The 22,311-nt window shown below is 33.0% G+C and overlaps 1 protein-coding gene across 6 annotated transcripts in view; it reads right to left on the minus strand.

The window, feature by feature from the left end:
* The window catches only part of Pcnx1 (pecanex 1), a 152,282-nt gene that overhangs the window by 57,485 nt on the left and 72,486 nt on the right, over positions 1–22,311 (minus strand). For 4 of the 6 annotated variants that reach the window (XM_063240867.1, XM_063240864.1, XM_063240863.1 and 1 more), the window contains 5 exons: positions 12,573–12,663; positions 11,461–11,518; positions 9,472–9,689; positions 3,229–3,382; positions 403–435 (listed from right to left, as the gene is read on the minus strand). In XM_063240867.1, the coding sequence (XP_063096937.1) occupies positions 403–435; positions 3,229–3,382; positions 9,472–9,689; positions 11,461–11,518; positions 12,573–12,663 (554 nt within the window). The remainder of the gene's footprint in view (positions 1–402; positions 436–3,228; positions 3,383–9,471; positions 9,690–11,460; positions 11,519–12,572; positions 12,664–22,311) is intronic. The other 2 variants (XM_063240868.1, XM_063240865.1) reach the window with 1 other exon arrangement.

Consider the following 22,311-nt stretch of genomic DNA (forward strand, 5'->3'; position numbering starts at 1 on the left):
AGGTTTTAATATCATGTATTACACACTTCTTTATTCTGCTTCCAATGACTATCAAAAAAACATATAGTTTTTTCTCTTTAAAATTCTATTTGTTAATATGTCTTTAAAATTTATTAATTGCAAATAATCAAGTCATGAGCTTACATGAACCATGTCTACACTGATAACTTCTTGAAATAGGCTGCCAAAAAATGAATTACTATGCTCATTTCAGTTAAGGTTTAGTCTACCAGTATAATGTCATTTTATGGCATGCTAATCAATCACCTATACAGTGTGTCAAAACTTAGATGAGAAAATAATAACAAATATTAAGTCTGTCTGACGTATGGCAGTGATGCGGGTGGGGAGTTTTGATAAATGTTAATAAACTATGAGTTACAGCCATGAGGAGCAACTTACATGTCTAGGAGAAGAAGAATCTGGCTGAACACTCTAAAAATAAAACAGAAAGATAGATTACACTACTGAAGTACTGGTAATTTTATAAACAATTTTCAAAATGCCAGAAATGATTTCAAGTAAGCATCCCATGGTTAAGAGCTGATCTACAATAATTCTGTTTCAAAGATGAAAATTCAGCTGTAGCCACTGATGCCACTGTAGTATTAAAAAAATTCTCAAGTTAGCCAGGCATGGTGTCACACATATCTAATCCCAGCACTCAGGAGGCTGAGATAGGAAGATCGTTGCGAATTCAAGACCAGCCTGGGCTACAAAGTGAGCTTAAAAGGCCAGCATGAACTGCATAGTGAGACCCTGTCTCAAAAAGACCAAAAAATAAAAAATGAAAACAAAACCCCTACATTTCCCCTAAAACTTATTCTGTTTGGTTCACAATTTGCACCTATCTAGGTTAATGCTTTTGAAATGATATATAGCAGATAAATTCATCTTACTTTGTAGCTCATTAGTACATGTAAGTATAGCTAATATAGAATTCTTTCTTATGGAACATCTCTCTACTGAGGAAATGCATAATTAACACAGCTTTGCTTGTAAGAATTCTTGTTCTGCTGTAGATTCCAAACTTAGTAAACAACTCAGTGGTATCTACATTTATCATATATACATTTGCACATCCAAATAAGGCGGTTCAGCTCTTATCCTGTAAGAGACTATTAACTTCTTATCAAACTGTTGTAGCACTATTACATAGGTATTTCTCTAATCTTAACTTTTCTTCCAAACTCCACTTCACTTTCCCCTCCCAATCATTTACAGAACAATTTCACCAGGCTAGTCTTTCATCACTCTACTTTTCAACACGGGATCAATTTCACTGAATTTGGCATTTGGCCCTAGGATGGATATATGTTCAGTTTCAACCTCAACACCTGGCTTCTGAAACCTTTTTTGCTCTGCCTTTTGCATTTCTGTTTATGACATTACTATTCCCCAGTCAACTACCTTAAAATAATCTGTCAGGTGTTCCTTATTTAACCTTTTGGTTTTGCTCTGCTTTGTTTTTTGAGACAGGGTCTTGCTATATAGTTCAGGTTGTGCCTGAACTTACTTTGTAGCCCAGCTTGGCCTTGAAGGTCCAGCTCCTGAGGGCTGGGATTACACATGTTTGACACCATGCTCAGCTATTTAACCATATTAGCTTGAAAGTAGTGGAGTAAATTAATGGGATAAGAGACACTAGAGGAAGGGAATGAATTTAAATGACTTAAGGCCATACAGGGATAGATTAAAGTGGTTGAAATAAAAACCAAGAATAAATATAATTCTGGCCTGGCATGCAGGAGGTTGTTTTGATCCCCAGCACCACAAAAAACAAACACAAAATTAAATTAAATTTTAAAAATTGTTAAAAAGAAAATAAAGATAAGAATGAAGACTAATGATTTTAACATAGAACCATCAAGTGTAATGAAAGGGACTTGGTATTTGTTATCAAGGATGAAGTATAAGATCAGGATTTTGAATTGATCTATCACTGTCAAAATCAAAGAACTGGGAAAAGAAAAAAATAATTACAAGATGATAATGTGTTACTTTCTATTAAAGCTTGTGAGAAAGGTAAAGATTCTGAGCTATAAATCTGACAACTCATGTGAAGGGGCAACAAATAAAGTAATAAAAAGGGATGAGACTTCAAGGACAAGGTGCTATAAAGTGAGACAAGGGTCAAATAAAACCCTACAGAATTCTCAAGAAGTGGTTGAAGGAACAAAAAGGCATCAGCAAAGGCAAAGTGTTATCTGCAGCTTCTGAGAATCACTGGGCTTGTGTACAGTCATAGAGCAGCAGTGAGCAGTACACGGACATGGAAGAAGGTATGAACAGGTATTAAATGACATGCCACTCACACAAAACATGGTGACAGAGGGCCTACAATTAGCAATCAAAGTGACTATTAATAACCAAAAGGGCTGGGATTCAGCTCAGTGGTGTAAGCGCCTGCCTGGGAAGCACGAGGTTGGGAATTTGATCCCCAGTACCAAAAACAAAAATAAAAACAAACAACAACAACAAAAAACAAAGGTTGTAATTTCAGTAGAGCAATGAGGAAAGCAAATGTAGACAGGTTTTAAAGAAATGGAACCAATGACCTACATAACATAGATGACTACAGCTGGCTTATTCTACTTATAAAGGCAAACAGAAAAAAAAAAAAAAAGACAACTGAGAGAATACACCTAAACAGTGACCAGTCTAGTAAAGGGTTCTCCACACTAACATGTACAAGGCAAATAACCAAAGACAGGAAATAGTTCATATTAATAGTCCACACCTATTTTAAACAGAAGGTTAAAATTTTGTTGTACTATACCTCGGAGTATTTGATTATCCCATTGTTTAAAGCTTAAAATTGACAGCAACTGGTATGCATGAGCACTATTTAAAAAGTAACAATGTGACACCAAGCTTCTTTGATGTTCCAAATAACAAAAGATTTTGATACTTTATCTACTAATGACAGATTTTAATAAATTTCATTCATAGGAAACAACGGATAAGAGTAAGAAAGAGAATGTTAATCAAAAAGAAACAAATTTTAAGAAGACATTATAATTTTTAAAAAATTTTAATTACAAAGAAATCATTTTTATGAAACTTAATTTACTATTTTTTAAAGTTTATATCTCTATTTTGTTCTCTAATCTAAACATCCAAGGAAAATTAATCTAAAAATTATCTTATTATTCAATGCATGGTACACAAACTTCTGGCTTTTAACACAAATTTTAGCTCACAACATGAGAAAAGAGAGGCTAGTACCTTCAGTAATGAGTACTGACAGCTGGCTATGACCAGGCAGAACTGGAAGACCCAAATGTCTCTGAAGAAGCCTTGGATGAGAAGAATGGATCCCAAAAAAGCCACAAGAATAGCCAGGATGACAGCTAATACATTTTCCAGGACCTCACGATTTCTGTAGATAGAAAATTTATGAGTAAGTATACCATGAAGAAATTAAGCAGACTGAAAAAAGGGATGACATGAAAGTGAAGCTGCGATTTCTAGAGAATTTAAATTTGAAACATTCATTATTTTTTATGACAAAGTCTGTGACCAAATTTTTATACTAACTTGTTTTGTTTTCTCCTCAATCCTAAAACTCACTTATTAGAATTACTTAGAGGTTTTTAGATTATCTTGAGAATGAAGGTAGTGATCAAAATCATTACATCTGCCTCTATCAAGTTGCTGAAACAATTCTATGGTTTAGCTAGTTGACAATGTAGAAGAAAAAAATATTATGCCCAAGATATTAGAAATAGTAATGAAAGTGATTTTTTTGCTATCCCAAAAACTTAATCTATTTAATTACTTCTTAGGGAAATTTTATTCATAAAAATGTTAAATCTCTACTTGCTAAAGTTATGTATTTAAAGAATATTAAATGATATGAAAATATGCTCAGCTCATTTGCTATTGAAGGAAAGCGAGACACAAAACTGAGTATACAGGATGATATTCTGTTATTAAAAACATATTCATATAGGTTAAAAAATGACAATAAATGAAGAATGCTACTACTAATAATGGTTCTCCATAGTGGGATTAAGGATTATCTTTTCATATCTGCAAAACTTTCTACATATTTAAAAATTTTCAACAAACGATTACTATTAAAATCATAAATTTTTAATTATTTAATACAATGTTATATTTAGAAATAGTTGGGTCTAAAAATTCAAACATCTATGTACTATTTCATTTGATAGTTCTGCCAGATTACAGAAATTTATCAACAGTATCTTCCAGTTAATAAATTACTACTATTTCCATTTCATCTTAGCTGGCAGGTATCAATTCCCAATTTCCACAATCCAATCACCCTTTGCCTTGTCTTGCCCTACACACTGTCTCCCTTATAACTAAGCATGTGTTTTCTTTTGCCTTCTGGAGCATTTTCAACATTGTGGACCTACTTTATCCATCAGTTCTTTTAGTAATCTCATTTTTGGTGTCATAGGTTAAGAAATTTTTCCTAATCTAAGTTTATAAAATTTTCTCCTATATTTTATTTTGTTCTGAACTTTCTGGTTTAGGTTCCCTTTAATCCTAGGATCCATTTTCAATTAACTATGTAATATGATACAAGGTAAGGATACAAGCTCTTTATTTTTATTTACTTTTTTTGAAAAGTAAATTGAAAAGACTACCCATTCCAACTTCATTGCCTTGGATATTTTATTTGATGCATCTGAGACTGAAGTTTTCTTTGTAGTAAGGTTTCCATTTATGTTAATAAGACAATGTCATGTATTTCTATCACATACATTCTGAGAATATATATCCTTCAAGACACTTGTCCATTGGGAAATTTATTTACATGCCTGTTCATAATACAGCAATACCTTGGTTCACACACTTAATTTGTTTCACAGTTCTAGAAAAGATGGTCATGTTCATCTCTGTGTGGAAAAGCTGGATGTTCATCACCCACTTCAGAGTTCACAAACAAAAATTAAATTTTGTCAAATGCTTTTATGAACCAAACTGTTCATGAACCGAGGTACAATTGTATTTTTCTTTTAATGTCTGTGGAATTTTTAATGTTATAGTTCACATCCCTGTTATTGATAATATGTGTCCTTTTTTGCTGATCATAGTAGCTAAAGGCTTATCAATTTCATTGATGTCTCCAAAGAACCAGCTTTTGATTTTTTTTTTTTTCCTGTATATTCTCAGAATTGTTTTATTCTTTACTATTTTTTCCTTCTCCCTAGCTGGGCTTAATGTGTTCTTGTTCTTCTATTTTTCCAAAATGGAAGGTGAATTCACCGATTTGAGAGCTTTGTTTTCTAATCTAGATTATTTAAGACTAATCAATATTTCTAAGTAATACATTAGTAGAATCCTAAGAACTTAGATATAGTTTTTACTTTTGTCTAGTTCAAAACACTTTGTCTCTTCATTTCTTTCATGAAAATTACTGGTTTATTGTAATTTAATTCCACTGTAGTAGAGATCACATAATTATCTGAATCCTTTTTAAAATTTATTGACCCTTTTATTATGGTCTAGAATATAGTCTATCTTGGTGATGTTCTATGAACATTTAAAAAGAACATATAGTTTCCCATGTTGATTGCAGCACAGTTCACAATAGCCAAGATATGGAAACAGTCTAGATGCCCCAAACAGGAATGGATAAATAAAATGTGATATATATATACATGGTATATATATTACATATTCATATAATATGAATATTATTAGCCATAAAACATGAAACTCTGTCATTTAAAATAGATGGATCTGGAAACCATGACACAAGCAAAATAAGCCACTCTCTGAAAGTCAAATATTGTATATCTTCCCTAACATGTAAAATTTAAAAAAACCAAAAAACAAAGAAGTAGAAGGGAGACTATTACTAGACAAGGGGAAGGGAATAGAAGGAAGGAGAGGGAGTGTAAGGGTGAGAACTTCAGGGAAAAGGCATTACAAAATACTTTATGAACTCTGAACCCCCCACTAAGTGTACAACTAAGGGGAGGGGGAGGTAAGAAGGGTGACAGTAACATACTAATCAAAGTATGTTACATGCATTCATAAATCTTACCTGTATAACCAATTTCAAAAAGTTATCAAAAAAAAAAGAATATGTTTTCTCATTATAGGCAAATTTGGCACAATTTGTTCCATAAACATCAATTCATATTGACTATTCAAGTCTACTATATTCTCACTGCTATAGTTGGGCTTTGGAATGCCCCTCAAAAGCTATACGCTGTCCCCAGTATATGGTCCAACTGGGAAGTGGTAGAACGTTCAGAAGGGACAGCCTAGTTACGGGAAAAAGCTAGGTCACTGAGGGAATGCTTAAAGGGGATGTTCAGAGTCAGTCCCCCAACCCCCATTTCTCTCTTTGCTTCCTGGCTGCCATGAAGTGAACAGCACCCCCCACCACATGCTCCCCCACCATAATATACTGCTTTGCCATAGATCCAAAAACAAAGGGGCAGGTTACCATGGACTGACGCCTCCAAAACTATGAGCCAAACAAACCTTCCCTCTTACTTGATTGTCTCAGTATTCTGTCACAGAAATAGAAAGCTGGCTATTTCTCTATATATTTATTCTATTAATTATTTAAAGATGGATGCTGCAATCAGAGATAATTTTGGATTTATCAATCTTATTTTTGTAGGGTTTTGCTTTGTTTCTGAGGTGGTGGTGCTAGAGATCAAAATCAAGGCTTTGCACTTACTAAGCAGGTGTTCTACCACTGAGTACCTCCAGCCCATATGTATTTTGAAGCTCTGTTTTAGGTGCAGTCATTGAAGATCATTAAATCCTACAGGGTTACTGCCCCCTTTTCGTTATGAAATGACATTTACTTTGTGATAATATTCTCTGCTGACACCTACTTTAACATTTATATAGCTGGTTCAAAATTCTTTTTGCTAGTTTCACCATCATTTACCTTTTTCCATCTTTTTATTTTTAATCTACTTGTTTTTACATTTAAAGTATATTTCTTATAGGCAGCATAGTCTTTTTTTAATACAACTGAACAATTTTAAAATTTGTTTGACTCTCTAATCTTGATGTTTGTTTTCTACCTGTCCTTTTTATTTCTTTTTAATGCCTTTTAAAATCAGAATAGTTTTCAATAATCTACTTTTATTTCCTTTTTTTTTTTTTTTTTTTTTTTTTTTTGACATACTAGCTGTAACTTTTGTTTTGTTTTAGGGGTTGCTTTTAGAAATGTCCAACCTGCACCCTATGGAATCCTTGCCCTCCTTTTAAGTTCTGTATTAAAAAAGATAGCTTTGTCACCTCTATATATTAACTAGTTACATACATATATATTTATATATAAAATACATGGCTCAAGACAAGTCCTCTTCAATGTTACCCAGGCAAGACAAACCACTAGATGGATAGCCATGCTAGTTTATTATAAGTATTTTATGATACTATGCCTTCAAGCAATGACATGAGAAACTTGTATACTTCTATTTCTGAGTCTTTATATTGTTATCAACATTATTTTTACATGCGACGAGCCATACAATTCATTATTACTCTGTTTAAACAACCAATTATCTCTTAAAGAGATTTAATTCTGAAGGAAAATATGTTACATGGTTACTCCTGTAGTTACCAGTCCTCGTGAACTTTATTCTCTTAGGTAGGTCTACACTTCTGATACCATTCTTATTCTGCCTCAAAGAAACCCTTAAATATCTTTTGTAGAATTGGTCTATGTGATGAAGTCTTCTCATTGTTCCTAGTTTGAAAATATCTATATCTCTCCTTGTCTTTTAAGGAATGCTTTTACTGGTATAGAATATTAGGTTGATAATTCAGTGATTTTTTTTCCCTTCTGTAATTTAAAAACACTCTTCCACTGTCTTTTGACTTTCAATATTTACAGCAATAAAATTAAGGTCTTACTATTCTTGTTATTCCATATAAAATACGCTTTCTTTTCTTCCTTGTGGTTTTTAAGATTTTATCTTTAGTTTTGAGCAATTATGTACCTTGAAGTAGTTTTCTTCAGGTTTCTTGTACTTGGGGTTCACTAAGTTTTTTAAATGTATATTACAGTTCTCATCAGATTTAGGAAGTTTTCCATTATTTCTTAAAATCTTTTTCTTCTATACTTGTCTCCTCCTGAAGTTGTCCCACAGCTTATTCTCAATTTTTTTGTGCCTTTCATAAGAGATTACTTTAGGGGAGATTCTGCTTTTATTTTTTCCCTGTTTCACTTTGGATAGTTTCTATCATTATGCCATCAAGTTCACTAATCTTTTTTTCTATAAATGTAATCTATCCATTAATCCCATCTTGTGTATTTCTTTTTCCTTCCCTTCTTCTCTTTCTCTCCTTCCTCCCTCTCTTCTTCTCTCTCTCCCTTCCTTTCTTGTGAGGAACTGAGCCCAGTGCCTCATGCATAGTAGGCAAAGGTTCTACCCATGAACTATGTCTCAGCCCTCTAGCGCATTTTTTCCTCTTAGATATGGTAGATGTCAATTATTTACATTTGATTTTGAACTTATTTCTGCTGTCATATCTGTGCCACCTACAGGTTGGTCTCTATTACTGTTTTCATTATACATCTTGTTTTCTCATTTTTTTGTACATCTGGTTACCTTACACTGGATGTCAGCGAGGAATTTTTTCAATCAATCTGTATGAGTTTGTTATGCTATGTGGAGACTGATCTCTGCTTTTATAACTTGTTATGTGGATCTAAAGTAGTACTCATACAAAGCTAATGATTTCCTACTTTTGAGACAAAATTCTCCTGAGCTGACAGTTTCCTCAAACATATGCACTTACAAATATTCTGCTCAACAGTCACGAGAACCAATTACAGATCTCTGGGCTTTGCAGTCTGACCAGCTCTCTCATCAAATAGTGTGTACTATTTTTGTCTCCCTAGACCCTACACCTCCTCAACTCAGGAAGTATACTGGACTCTCGGTTCTCCTGCCCTGTGTCACAGCCCTGTGTCCTGCTCTCTTCAGGTTCCTGGGGCAACTGTACGGCTCACAGCATCTGTTTCCCATCTCTCAGGAATCACTGTTCTTTACTCTTATCTCCAATGTCTTAAAAACGACTGTTTGGTGTATTCTGTCTGTTCACAGGAAAGGGTAAATCTAGTAGGGTTATTCCATATCGACTGGAAACAGCTGTTAGTCACCAAGTTTGCAACCAAACTAATGTTTTTAATACTAACATTATACGCTAAGAAACAGGAGAACAGAATTTTCCTTTTGAAACTTTTACCTTGAGGATCATATTACCTACAGCATTAATAAGATTGTCAATCCTTCATATATTTTATATTTCAAGTACTAGCTGAATGACTGCTATTGATAATAAAAGGTATCTGTACACAAATTTACTATAATTACAGAAGTTTTAAATGGGTTTAAGAAAATCAATTTCAAGGAGACAAAAACAGAAAATATTTCCCAACAAGATAATGGGTAGTTAGGAAGACCTCAAATTAAGAACAAAATCTTTATCTTTCATATCAAACTATATCCTCACCTATCAAACAGGGCCAGAAGTGTGAGTCTGTCAAAGTTAATCCCAATCCAGAGCTGGGGCAGGATCCAAAAGCGGTAGTAGTGTTTAACTTTTTGCGCAGCTTCTTCTGTTGGACCGTAAGTGGCTGCCAAGTCAGGGCTTAGATCGATGTCCTGCTGTTCTAACAAATCTGTATCGATGGTCAACAGTCTATTCAACCGAATCTGTGGGAGAGAGAGCTAAAAGAAAGTCAGCACTGGAAAGTTTGAAATATTTTTAATTAATCATGACTTGGAGTTGCTCAATCAGCTTATACATTATCAAAGCTTCTCAATACTCTGGTCCACTCCTTGGGAAAATTATGATCATTAGAAAGCACAGAAAGTAACACAACAGAAACTGAACTAAAACAAAGCAGATTAATCAACAGGCTTTTGGGAAAGGTTTCATTAGGAAATGTGTTTGCAATCATAAGATTTTATGCTATTACAGCTAGCAAATCCAACAAAATCACTTGCACTGAAGCGTTAGTGACTTCTCTTTGTCACATTTATGCTTCTTTTCTCAGTAAGCTATGAATCTCATTGTTAATGATAAATTTGAGCCCTTTAACACTCATTTCTACATACAGTGTCCTGTCACACTGTCATTACTGCTACTAAATCTTCCCCCTTTCCTGTTGTTTTGGTAGGCTGCTCATTTGAGGTTCTACAGGAAGTTACTATATTATATTTTTCCTAGCTTTAACTCTTCTAGTTAACCAGATCCTCAATTTCCTCTTCCCTGAAAGTTTCAAAAGTTTACTTTCTCTGGCACAGTATTAGGCAGTATCTTGTTATTTCAAGGTTCTCATTACCATTAAAAAGTGGGGAAAAAATTATTTGCTTTCCTATTAAGTTTCTAGAAATACACAACAGCAAAAAGGAACATCTTTTTCAAATATGAATGTAAGTATAGTCAAGAAAATACACTTCCCGGAGCTGGGGATTTAGCTCAGTGGCATAAGTGCCTGACTTGCAAGCACCAGTCATGAGTTTGATCCCCGGTATTGATTAAAAAAAAAAAAAAAAGAAGAAGAGGAGGAAGAAGAAAATACACTTTCCATATCTAACACAGTTGTTTCTATCCTAAGCTTTGACAGATACTTTCCAGAACGCTTTTATTATCTATGCTAAAGTTTCTGAAATTTGGCACTACCAACATTTTGAGTCAGGTAATCCTTCTGGGGGCTGTGCGATCCACTACAGGATATTTCACAGCATCTCTATCCTCTATGTATCAATACATACTTCAAGCTACAACAAGCAAAAAATGTTTCCAGATACTGCCAAATAACTGAAGGTTGGAATCCACTATTCTACGCCTATTTACACCTATAGTTTTTTTTTTAAGTCTTTTTCCTTTTTATCGGTACTGGGGATCGAACTCACAACTGCCTGCTTGCAAGGCAGGCACTTATGCCGCTGAGCTAAATCCCCATCCCTTACACCTATAGTTTAAAAACCCAATCCAAATTTACAAAGTCACTAAAGATTAATTCCTTCGGCATTAAATTCATCTGTACGTGTTCCTTACAAGGATTTCATTCATTTTGTCTGCTCTAACCTGAATATATACATTGTGATGGCAAAAGCAATGGTTTTTTATCCTTACTGTATCTCATAACTTTTATACAGTAATGTTATCAACTCCATCAAATCAAAATACATAAGGTGAGGTTGCCAAATGACACAATTAAAAATTGCACACTCAGATTACAGATGTTGGTGAGTAAATGGACCTTTATATATTCTCAAAATATGAATAAATATTTTAGGGGCATAATAAATTTCAGTTTATTTCCTGCTTATTAAGAGAGATCTGCTCTTAGGAAAGGTGATTTTTCAACCATTTTCAACAAAATTGACACTGAGACTTCATCAACTTTTTTGATTTGTATACCTATCTATATAAATATATTTTTCAGATTTATGTGAAAAGACACTATGTTAAAAATTAATGAAAACCTACCACATCATGTGGGTAAAATCGCACTGAGGTAGAACTGGATACATGGGAGTCCGTGTCACTAAAATAAAATGGGTAAGAAGCCAGAGAATAAGTAGTCAAGCAGTGAAAAGAAAAACAAATGGCTTAACAGTAGATGACATTTACACTATTTTCATTTTTCTGTCAATTTCAAAATGTAAAGTAGCATTTCCCAGAACTGTGATTAAGAGCATAGCAATGGGGCCAGTGTCTGCATCTGAATCTCTTCTTCAGCAGACTGAGTTCTTAGAAAAGTTATCTAATTTCTTTATTTCTAAGTTTTCTTGTCAGTAACATTAAAGCACCTGATCACAAGGTTCTTATGAAAGTGTTTAAATGAGATGATCCAAAGAAAGCAATTAATAAATTTCCTGGAACCATTAACAATCAAACAAGTCTAAGCTACCATATATAAAATAGCCTAAAACATAAAAGTTCAGTTTTCACAGATTAGTCACATTTAGATTTCAAAACAAGAAGTTTTTCCACAACTGAAATGTAGGAATTATTCTTCTCCTACATCACATTAAACGTAACAATTGCGTTCTCACTCCTCCACTCTCAAAGGTTTCTACTGTTAAGAATCAGCTAATATCCATTCCAATTTAATAATTTTTTGACAGTGAATCCTAACTGGATTTAATCAGTATGCTTAAATGAGTAACTGGAAGACCCTATTCCTTTAAATGGCCCCTCAAAACTTAAAAAATGGGCCAAGGCACACCTGTAATCCCAGCACTCCAGGAGGCTGAGGGAGGAGGAACCTGAGTTCAAGTCACACCTGGGAAACTTAGCAAGACCCTGTCTCAAAGTAAGAAAAAAGAAGAGTGAGGAGCAACTGGGGATGTAGCTCAAAGGCCCTGGCTTCAATTTTCAGTTGTGCCCAAAAAACCCATTTTTAAAAAATTCATGCACAAGTTAACTAACTAAGTAAGCCTATCTGCAGGGTATATAAGATTTCAAATATGCTGTACTTCACAAGTATATGTCATAAATAGTTTTTAAACAAGCATTTATTCCTTTAGGCTTAAAATATTTAAAGATGGCAAATATATGTAAACACATACACACTCTTAACGTGTCTTCACACATACCAGATATTGGATGCTCTTCTTGCTGCTGGTTCAAAATTCACAAGTGACATATCACAGCCACCAGTCTCATACAGCGTAGAAGAAAACTTACCTAGCAAATAAATGATTTATTTAAAAAGCCGTTAGCATTCTAAGAAGTTTTCCTTCATGATACACTAAATTTCTTAACCTTTTACATCTAAAAAATCATTCTTTTTCCAAAATATCTTAGAAACAATTCGCTGGATATAATTCATCATGATGTGAACAGAAAATGCTAGAATTTTTAAATGCTAGACACTGGAGAGCCAACATAATCAGGTTTTAATAGTAAGGGTAATTTAAGTTAGCTTTCTTTTTTCTCTTACCCAAACATTCAAGCAGTCATATGAATTAACCTAATGTTTAAAAGTCCCCTGGACCACTTCTTGCAGGTGGTGAGTGGTTCTTAATTTTTGAGATAGTTTAAACTTCAAGACAACAAAGAAAAAAGTTCAAAGGCAATATGAAGTGTCAAAATGAATCTAAGGAAGTACAAGAAATTGAATGAGTTATAATGTTACTTATACTTAAATTACTTAGTGAATATTATTAGTAGTATGATTTTATAACAACGAACTGTATGAAATATTTAGGAATAGCAACTGTTATATCAGAATGTCTGTCACACTGGTAAAGGTTCAGAAATTAAATTTGGCTGTAAATATATATAGATTAAAAAAAAAAAACCAAACCATTCTTAGGAATTTAGCCCAATTTCTCTTCTCAGCTACAAGACTCTGTTGCAATGGTCCCTATACCTATCACCATGGCACTTTCTTAAATACAGTCTTACTATCTTACAAAAACAACAACAACAAACACCTAGCTGCTTTAAAATTAACTTAATCATACAAAATGATTTCTGGTAATCAAATTGTAAAAATCTGCATACTGCCTTAAATGCATTTTTGAGGACTTATCGAACCATATCATTAGTAGAAAGTATAAACAAATTAATATAAATTTCCAGGAGGGCAGCAAGATGAGTTATATAATTTGGCAACCAGCTATGGGTAATCTAGGCTGCTTTTCTTTCTTTTTTTTTCTGTCTTTTGTCTTTTTATCGGTACCGGGGATGGAACACATGACTGCCTGCTTGCAAGGTAAGCGCTTATGCTGCTGAGCTAAATCCCCAGCCCCCAGGCTGCTTTTCAAGAATCGGAATTTTTTTTGTTTTACCAGTTAAGAGTTGTTGACATTGTTAATAAATCTGAAGGATTTTAAGGTCACTATCAACTTGATGACAAAGCTAAAATTCAGCTTTTTTCCATGCTTATAATGTAAACAGGACTCACTGAGAATTTTTAAAGTGTAATATTTGAAAGAAATGACAAGAAAGAAGCCAAGAAATACACTAATAAGGATTTATAGAACATTTAAAACATTTTTTTCATTCTTTAAAAGGGCTGGGTCCAGGTGAAAAAAACCTAATAATTAAGACTGATCCGAGTACTAGAAGTTCACGAACCAGGATATATAAAATTTTATTATGCTGTTTTCTGTAGAAGTATTTTTTTCTAGCCAAAATAATATGCTCCTAGGTCAATTAAGAAAAAGCTTCTTTGTAAAATACTCAGTTCATATGCTGTATTTTTCCCCCAAGGAAGGATTATTCAGCATATGGATTAGCTTAAGACTATGTTTTCTTTTCTCTTTTAGTCATGACTAACAAACAAAAATAAAATGATACAAGCTGCTAATTAGTCTACTTCTTAGAAGCACTACTGATAAGTCTTCTTCCAATGGGAACATGGGCTGCAGAAATTATTAGTGGAAAAAATAAACACTGGATCAACTGAAACTGTAAAATTTAAACTATAATTTCTTATGTTCTGCTTTTTTATTTATAATGGATAATCGAAGATTAGTCGTGCTATCATGACTAAACTTTCATTAATAGAAAAAATACACTTGATTACAATCACAGATTACAAAAATGCTTAATTTTTATAAACTCGTGTAAAATGACTACTCACAGATTAACAAAAACAGGGAGAGTTTGGTTACTATGTATGAAGTTCACAAAGTTCACTCCTGTGTGATAACATGTAATTCATATGTATTTTAGAAATAAATTCAATACTTTATAGGATTTAAATTCTGTACTATATTTTGAGTAAGTTTTCCATAGGACTCCCACAAATTCTATTTTAGCATATTAAAAATATTTATATACAACTAAAACCAACTAAAGATAATGCCTTTGTAATTTCAAATGGAACAGTGAAAGAATATTAAGTGATTTTACTATTTTGTCTTTTACAGATGTTTGATATTACACTTACATAAAATAGTAGTATTTAAATACAAACATAAAAATAACATAAAAAGCGTTTCTAGACAGAGGTCTAGGAAAATTGAGTAGTTTTATTATTACCTAAATGTACAACTCTGAATGCTTCTACACAGATCAGTGACTAACAAATGATTACATTCAGAAATTTAAACAGAAGCATAAAATATGTCTAAGAAAAGAGAACTTATGACTCTTAACAGATGTGTTTGACTTCAAAAGTGTTTTATTTTATACATTAAGAAGCTTGTGTTTGGTTACCAAACTTCAGGAACATGTCCAGGCTCTTAAATATACATAGCACTTATCAGAGCAAACCACTGTAACCAGGCTTTATGGCGTAAGAAGCCAACTTAGTTCCAGAAAATGTTTCACCTTAGCAAAGAAAAGCATGAAATTTGATTTAGGAGATCAATCAGAAAAAAAAAAAAAAAACCATGCTAAAAAATATATAAAGATTCACTGAAAAATCTGGTAATAGTTTTAATTACCAACTTATCAAATAACCTACCTAAGGTAGCTTCAAAAGTAACTAAAACTGAAATAAAGATGTATGCTATTGGTTTATAAAGATTATCTTAATTTAGAGCAGTTTTTATTTGAAATCAAAACTATAACCATATTTAGAATTAGATTCAAAACAAACTGTATACTAGCTGGACATGGTGGCACACTTGTAACCCCAGCACACTGAACTTTGGGCTAAGAAAGAAAGATTCCAAGATTGAGCCTACCCTGGACAACTTAGCATAATTTTAAAAAGTTTAAAAGGCCTGGAGATGTAGCTCATGGTGAAGGCCCTGGGTTCAATCTCCAGTATCAGATAACAACAACAAGAAAATTATATCCTATTTTAAAATTATCTTGCATTAAGGAAAATATTTCAAATTAAATTATTACTATTAACCAAACTGAAAGAATACCAATGTTTTGTTCACGTGAATTGCTTATAAACTAAGCTACTCCGTTATAACTCAACTTTGTAATTAATTATATCTGAAAGAAAGGTTCTGTAATGATTTAAGGAGGAAAAAGAAATTTCTGACAAGATATATGACTAGAAGCTAAAACTTCAGATCTTGGCCACAAGATACATCTTTAAAGAAAAAAATAGCTGGGCTTGGTGGAGCATGCCTGTAATCTCAGAAGGCTGAAGCAGGAGGACTACCCAGAGTTCAAGGCCAGATGAGCTACATAAAGATACCCTGTTCTAGGGATGGGAGTGGGGTAGTTAAGGTATTTAGCATTTCTCATTCTTGAATATTCAACAACGAATGTAAATATGTACAGACATTTATTAATCTTTTTTTTTTAGGTAGGAGAATTTCAAAGTAACCATAGGTTGATAAATAAGGGATGAGCAACAGGAAGATGAGCAGAACTGGAGTAAAGACCAAGGACACATGAATCATTTGTCTGAAGCTATGAATGGTACAGCAGACAAACTCAAATACACTGGCCAAAGACTGATTAAAGACAAGAAGAAGAAACAAGATTCTCAAACTTGTCCTATCAACAAAAATCCTTACTACATGACACAAAGATTATGCACATCAAGAATTTTAAGAACAGTATTCATCTAAGAAACTCCTACTGTATTCCTGATATTAACATCATCTATTTTTCTAAAGACATCTATGTATCTTGGAAAGAGGTGGGTACTAAAGGACACTTTCTTCTAATGTTGCAAGTACAAACAAAGGAGGCTATTCAATTCTTGGATGATTTTCTTCTTTGATCTTCAGACCCCCTTGATTCCCTCTGTGTCCCCAAAGTCTAACCTTAATACTCTCTCTTAAATGACTTGTCACTTTTCTAGTATTACACTTAGGGCAAGAAAGGGCCATAGAACAGAAGGAGATATATGCAAAGTAAATATATCCAGTGGTTTTTAAAAGACTATGAGTACCAAGCAGGCAGTCGTGAGTTCGATCCCCGGTACCGATAAAAAGGAAAAAGACAAAAAAAAAAAAAAAAAAAAAAAAAAAAATCATCTTTAGGGGCCTGGGGATTTAGCTCAGCGGCATAAGCGCCTGCCTTGCAAGCAGGCAGTCGTGAGTTCGATCCCCGGTACCGATAAAAAGGAAAAAGACAAAAAAAAAAAAAAAAAGACTATGAGTACCACATACAGCTTTGTGACTAATGCGGAAAAGGGCAGGTATGAGAAGAGACTGGTAAGAACTGCTTGGCAATAATAACAGACATGTATACACAGTACTGATATATTTTATTGCATGACATCTGGTTCTCTAGATCTGACTTAATAATATGACCTGTCTTCATTCACTGTTGAAACTCCACTTTTACTTGTGAATCCCCATATCAGTCGGACCTTTCCACAAGTAGATATATAAGTTCATATTCTGCTATAATTCATCAACTGCTCACATTTTGTTTTATAGGAACAAAATTTCTTATCTTGGTAAAACAATGCATAGCAACGATACTATGAAGTTAAGACTGATCACATAAAAAAACTAGCAAATAATGTGAAGAGAAAAATGTGTATTTTGAAATTAAGTTGAACATGAAATATCAGGAGCTCTTTAAGACTCTAGCAATAAGATGACCAACAGCCTAATTTTAAAAATGAGTACAATATTAGACACACTTCACAAAAGATGTATGTATGCCAAAAAAACATAATGGGTATCCATTATCCTTAGACACAAGAGAAATATAAATTAAAACCACAATTAGCATCATAAGCCCATTAGATCTAAAATTATAAAGGCTAATAATGACAAATGCTGACACGGTTTGGAACAGGTGGAACTTGTTGGTAGGAATACAGAACTTGTTTCCAAAACAATTATAGACATTACATTTACAATACTCAAAATGCAGAAACTGTACAAATGTCCATCAGCAGGTGAATGGACAATTTTTTTTTTATTTTAAAGAGAATAAAACCAAACAAAATAAAATAGAATAGAGCAAATCAAATCAAAACAGTGAAAACAATACAGGACTTCAAAACATGATAATAGGAAATCAACAATGGCTGCCATAATGTCTGTTATCTTCAAAGTAGCTGCCTATACTATCAGACATAATAAAATCAAACAAAAAAATAGAATAAAATCAATCAAAATAAAACAATGCCAGCAATACAGGGTTTCAAAACAAGGTAACAGGAAATCAATAATGGGTATCATAATAAATCTTGTTATCTTCAAAATAACTGCTATCAGATACACCATCAGATATAAGATCAAACAAAACAGAATAAAGCCAAACAAAATAGAACAATGAAAATGATACAGAACTTCAAAACAAGATAATAGGAAATTAACGATGGTTACTACCTTCCCTTTTTAGATGTTTCTTCCCCTTCACTTTCACAATGTCTACCATACATTTTGGACCCCACTAACTCCTTCAGCTTTTTATACTAAGGAGACAAGACACTGTTCACTCATGTGAGTCCAAACCATTGGTGAATGGACAAATTATATGCAGTACATTCATAGGAAGGAGTAACACTCAGCAGAGAGAAGGCACAAACTATAGATTACAAGAGTGTGAATGCAAAAGCATTATGCTACACAAGAAATTAAACACAAGAGGTTGGATACTCTGTGACTATATTTATATTAATCTCTAGGAGAGGAAAATCCTTAAGGATATAAAGTAGATTAGAGACTGGCAAGACAGATAGACTGTCAAAGAGGCATAAAAAATCTCTGGAAGGTGGTGGAAATATTCTGCATCTTGACTGTGATATTTCACAGTTGTACACATCTTCTAAGAGTCAAAGTAAATTGCACATGTTAAGTGGTGATATTTATTATATCTAAATTACATATACATGAAAATGATGAAAAATAAGGGAGAAAAGGTCTACTCAAGTAAAAGTCTGAGTGGAAGAAGCATGAGATAATACGCAGTCAGCAAAATTCCACAAGACATTAATCACAATTTTAGAGACTAATACTCTTATCTGTTGTTTTGTTTTGATGGTTTATTTCAAAATAATACTCATCAAAAGATTCAAAAAGTTTAGAAAATAAAGTTCTTCACTCCCCAAGGAGAGCTACTGCCAAGTGTATACTTTGTGTTCTTCTAAACAATTTTTACATATAATTGGTACCAAGACTGGGTCACTCTCGTATATACTGTTATGAAATTTCCTAAAGATCAATACAGATCTATCTTCTGAATTACCAATTATAAGTTATTTTGTGTTATTTGCAAAATTTATGAATTAAAAGATTAAGGCAGTTTTCATCTCCAATTCTAACTTGCTGTACAAAATATTCTGTCATTTAATGGTCTCTAAGACTTTTCTAACAATGGACAACAACACAATTCAAGAGATAAAAATAATCTCAACCCTGCTTTTAATTTTCAATTTAAAAATCATGAGTGGTTGAATTGTGGACCCGTAACTCACTCTTTTGAATTCACTTTTACGTCTTTTCTCTGAACAAACAATTTTTCCAGCACATCAATGATTTTCAATTTACTGGGTGTAAAATCCTTATTACCTTACTGTGCAAAAGACTGATAACTGATCTCCAATGTCTATTTTCTCCTCATTCCTTTTAATATCTTCTTTGCCTGAATTTGAGTAAAGCTTATGTCCAACTAGACAGAGGACAGCTTCTTGCAGCTGCACGCTGCCATGTGATCATGTGTAGGCCAGTGATAGTTGGGAAAAGTGAAAGGTACACTTTCTAAGTCATAATCTCAAAGATAAAGGTGGTATCCTCAACTGATCCACACCCCCACCAGAAATATAAGCTGCTTTTTTATTTTAACCACTTATTCTGGGGCGACTCTCTACTAAACAACACAAACTATATTGTAAGAAATGCATATATTAATGGATTTTAATAATTTAAAGAATGGTTAATATTAGAGGGCAGATAAACTAGCATAGCAATCAATGAATTCTTTACAATTTATTAAGAGACAAATTAGGTATCTTCACTAGTCCTATTATTTTCTGTAAAATTCCTAAAACAACTCATGTGTCCAAAATTGAAATAATATTCTATAATGTGCCACAGTAATAATGATAAACTTCTGAGCATTATCCAGGGGATAAAGAAAGGTTAGAGTAAATAAAATTTATCTAAGTTTATTTTTAATTGATAAAAAATAAAAATAAATTTTATAAAAGGCCAAGGAAAGCCAAGGATATAGCTCAACAGAATAAGTGCCTGCCTGGCAAGTCCAAGGCCCTAGGTTCAATTCCTGGTACCAAAAACAAAAACATAGCCAGGGACACCGCTTACTGACACAGTGCCTGAGTTTCATTCCCAGTACCAAAATACACACATACATATATATGGTCTTTTTAAACTCATACTTAAGGGGATAAAACAGACACTCTAAAACCCACCAGATAAAAGATAAACTTTTCAGAGCTTTCCATTAAGCAATTAAAAGTAGGACCTCATAGTAGGCACCCCAATAATTTTGTTCTCCTTGACTGAGAAATCTACTCCAACATATTTCTGCTAAGAATTAATCCATAAAGGACCTTCAGCACAGTGATTACAATAGCCTTAAAGGCAAATAATAAACTTAGTTTACTGGTTAAACACATCATGATATAGTAATGTTTCATCAACATTAGTTATGACAAAAACTTAGTAATGACAATAGCATTTGTCTAATAAACTTACTATTGTCATACACTGTTCTCATCATTTTGCGTATTTTATTTATATATAACCTTCACAAACATATGAAGTATGCATTATTTGGTCCCTTTAATAAACAAGAAAACTCAGGCACAGGGAGAGAAAATATCTTACCCAAGGTTACATACCTACTATGAGGCAAAGCTTGGATTTGAAGCTAGGTGTCTGAATCTATAGTTTACTACAAGGTACAGCCTTTGAAAGAACTCAATGACAAAGTTTTATGCAGCCATTTATAAAAAAAAAAAAGTTATAACATGCATGAAGGTTCAGACATACAAAGTGAAAAAAGTAAGATACAAAACTCACAATAAATCCCAACTCTGTTTAGAAAATTATACCCATGTATACATTTCAAAAAGGCTAGAAAAAGGTTACAAAATATTAATAATGGATACCTCTGAGTGATGGGACTACAGGTTACTTAACTTTCTTCAACATGTTGCCTATTCTAAGGCGGGGAAAAATATATTCTACCAAAAGGCTGTGAAAGTAGATATATCCCCTTTACCTTGTAATACTTTTTTCTTCTAGATAAAATGAAGCATTTTTATTGTTTAAATAAACATTTCACTTTTATTTATATAATGTTGTTATATATAGTCCTTCCTCTCCAACAGGATCAAAAACTGAATTTAGTATTTTGATACTCAAAACAAAAAGAACATGATCAAAGCTGTTGTCAAAAGAATAGATCTTTTTTTTGTTGTTCAGATAAATGAAAATGATCTATCAGAACATAGGAAACTGAAGTATATAAACCCTGATGTTCCAGACAGTCCTAATTCTGTATTTATAGTAATAAGATGTGTTCATGATACAGCCCAAATGCACAAAGTAGCACAGTATTTTCTAAACATCAAAACTAACTCTAATAAAGGTTACTAAAATATTATAGACCATGTGAGTCTCTGCTTTTTAAAGTAAAACACTTAAAAGTTCCCAAATTGTATTTCTGCTTAGTAATACACAGCTGTGACAAACCGCTTACTAAGGACAACAGGGTATTGCCAGGTTTTCAGTCTTCTAGAACTGACCACATTTTCAAATTAATAAACTCTGTAATAAAGTAGATTATCTCAAAGAATAACTTCTTTGTTATCCCTGTAAAGTAGCAAACAAAAAACTTTCTAAAAAATCAAGTGTCAATTTTTAAACTCATAGCACTAACCAAATTTAAACCTCTATTTATATATCAATACAAAACTTCCTTATGTTCCTTTCTTGTCTATACTGTAAGAACTTTAAAATTTTTCCAAAAGACACTATTTCCAAGGTATATAATTACCACTGCCATACACACATGCCAATTTTCCACTCTATAATCTGATCTTATCTAGAACATGTGCTTTGAGATGTTATGTTGTATATGAAGAGTATAATTATCAACTTTCGAGGCACCTTTCATCATTGCATCAATGTATTAGTATTCATTAACGGGAAATGACTGCCATGATTTATAGAAGCAGCTCAGCAAATATAAAGTAGATCTTTAAGGCCACTTGAATTTAGTTTTTTGTGTGACCTAATCTGGGCACTGAACCGCAGCCTGTTTTACTAAGCATTACAGTTTAATTCACAAAAAGTATGAAATACTATAATAAGCAAGTCTGCTAAGAGAGTCATCAGAATGAAATTAACCTTTAAATGTGAAACATATTACATAGTAAAACTTGAGAAATTCTAACGGAAATTTCCTTTTCAAAAATGTAAACTTCAAAATGCAACCATCATTACTATATCATTTGAGCTTTTTTTTTTTCAAACTGGC

This window comes from Cavia porcellus, unplaced genomic scaffold (genome assembly GCF_034190915.1).
Source record: "Cavia porcellus strain 051 isolate PalLab524CR breed Dunkin Hartley unplaced genomic scaffold, mCavPor4.1 scaffold_31, whole genome shotgun sequence".
Lineage (NCBI taxonomy): Eukaryota > Metazoa > Chordata > Mammalia > Rodentia > Caviidae > Cavia > Cavia porcellus.